At 47.9% G+C, this 1,597-nt stretch overlaps 1 protein-coding gene across 1 annotated transcript; it reads right to left on the bottom strand.

Annotated features, from left to right (window-relative positions):
• Positions 1-259: 259 nt before the first annotated feature.
• LOC114403838 (carboxylesterase 1-like) lies at positions 260-1,597 on the bottom strand. Its single transcript, XM_028367028.1, has one exon. The coding sequence runs from the start codon at positions 1,537-1,539 to the stop codon at positions 550-552; it is 990 nt and encodes a 329-aa protein (XP_028222829.1). The 5' UTR covers positions 1,540-1,597; the 3' UTR covers positions 260-549.

Genomic DNA, 1,597 nt, shown 5'->3' with positions numbered 1-1,597 from the left:
CTAGTCTTAAGATTAGGTGACATCCACAATAATTGACGTACGACAACGACATTGTGTGGAATCCTGAAGCACCACCATTGACCCTTGTCTTTCCCACGTAACGACCACGATAACAACAAAAGTGATTACAAAGACTACACGATTGACAAAGAAGGCATCAATGACCGTAATGCCATTGTTAACCTATAGGAGAAAACGGGGGGTAAAAATGACTTTTATCATTCAACTTTGAATACTCGCTTTGTTTTCTGAGCATGTGTGAAGACAAAAATACACAAATTGAGACTCATTCAATTCAAATTTAAAAATGTAGGCTACTGAAATATGTGTGCCATTATACACACCTTCAATTCCGTTACATTATTAAACAACTCATTTTCACTTTCTTCCTTAATCTCCCTCTCTATTTTCGTAATACCAAACAGTCTCTAAGTGAGGGGTGGAGGAGAGTATCAAAAGAGAGAAAATAACATTTATTTGTAGCAATATTTTGAAAATGTAATTATACAGTATAGAGCTTAAAAAGAAATGGTAGTTCCATGTCAGAAATTATGCAATAAAATCTTTGACTAGGTTATAGAGTTGGTTTTGGTGCTTACGAGCACGAACCTCAATCCCATGACATCCCCCTTGGTCAAAACGGGTGACCACAGCCACACCCTTCTCCTCTATCAGTCTCGCCAGAGCCATCTGATGATCCAGAAGTGGGTCCCCATGGCAGCCACTCACCAGCACCCGCCACGCAAGCTGCCTCACCCGATCCAGAATCACAGGCCCATCGCCAGCCGTCGGATTGCAATACTCGTGATCACGGTCAACCCCCAGGGGCAGCGACAACTCCCACAGTAAGTCACACACGTGCGGCGGCAAAACCGGATCGTCCACAAGCCTCACCTCAGAAGGCACCCTCTTCGTTCCTCCGAAGAACGGCTGACTCAATATCAGCCCTCTGATCTTAAGTGGCGCCAGATAATTGTCTCCATAAACGTTAAGCTCCGCAGCTACACGTAGACCCGCGTGGTACGCGATGTTTGCTCCGGCGCTACTTCCCATAAGGTAACAGTTGGAAAAATCCGCGTGGTTGCGCAACCAATCGTTTGACTGTGCTTTGATCCAGTGCAGCGCTTCGACGGCATCTTCGTACGCCGCGGGGAGTCTGTGTTCCGGTGCGAGGCGGTACTCCACGGAAACGACGATGGAGTTGGTGTCGTCTGCGAGGTTTACGCATGCGTCGTGGAAGAAGTCAGAGGCGGCGCTGAAGAGGACGAAGCCGCCGCCGTGGAAGTAAACGACGAGAGGGAGGTTGTTGGAGGGGGAGGAATCGAGTGCTTCGCGGGGTAGGAATATGCGGGCGAAGGTGTTGTTTGATCGGTTGATGGTTGCGTCTTGGGTGAGGACGGGAAGGGTGGGATTGAGTGAGGGTGAGATGGGTGGGTCATCACGCTGGCGAGTGATCGTGCCGTCGGAATTGGGGACGAGTTTGAGATGCTGGAAGGGATCAACTTTGCTAGACATCATAGACATAGTCCTTCGATCCATACGTTACTTACGGGATAAAGAATGAATGCTTATAGTGCCAATGCCAATAGTTAACTAC

The sequence above is a fragment of the Glycine soja genome, chromosome 20, assembly GCF_004193775.1.
Source record: "Glycine soja cultivar W05 chromosome 20, ASM419377v2, whole genome shotgun sequence".
Classification (NCBI taxonomy): Eukaryota; Viridiplantae; Streptophyta; class Magnoliopsida; order Fabales; family Fabaceae; genus Glycine; species Glycine soja.
The sequence above is the reverse complement of the archived record's forward strand: the minus strand, read 5'-3'. Positions and strand labels throughout refer to the sequence as shown.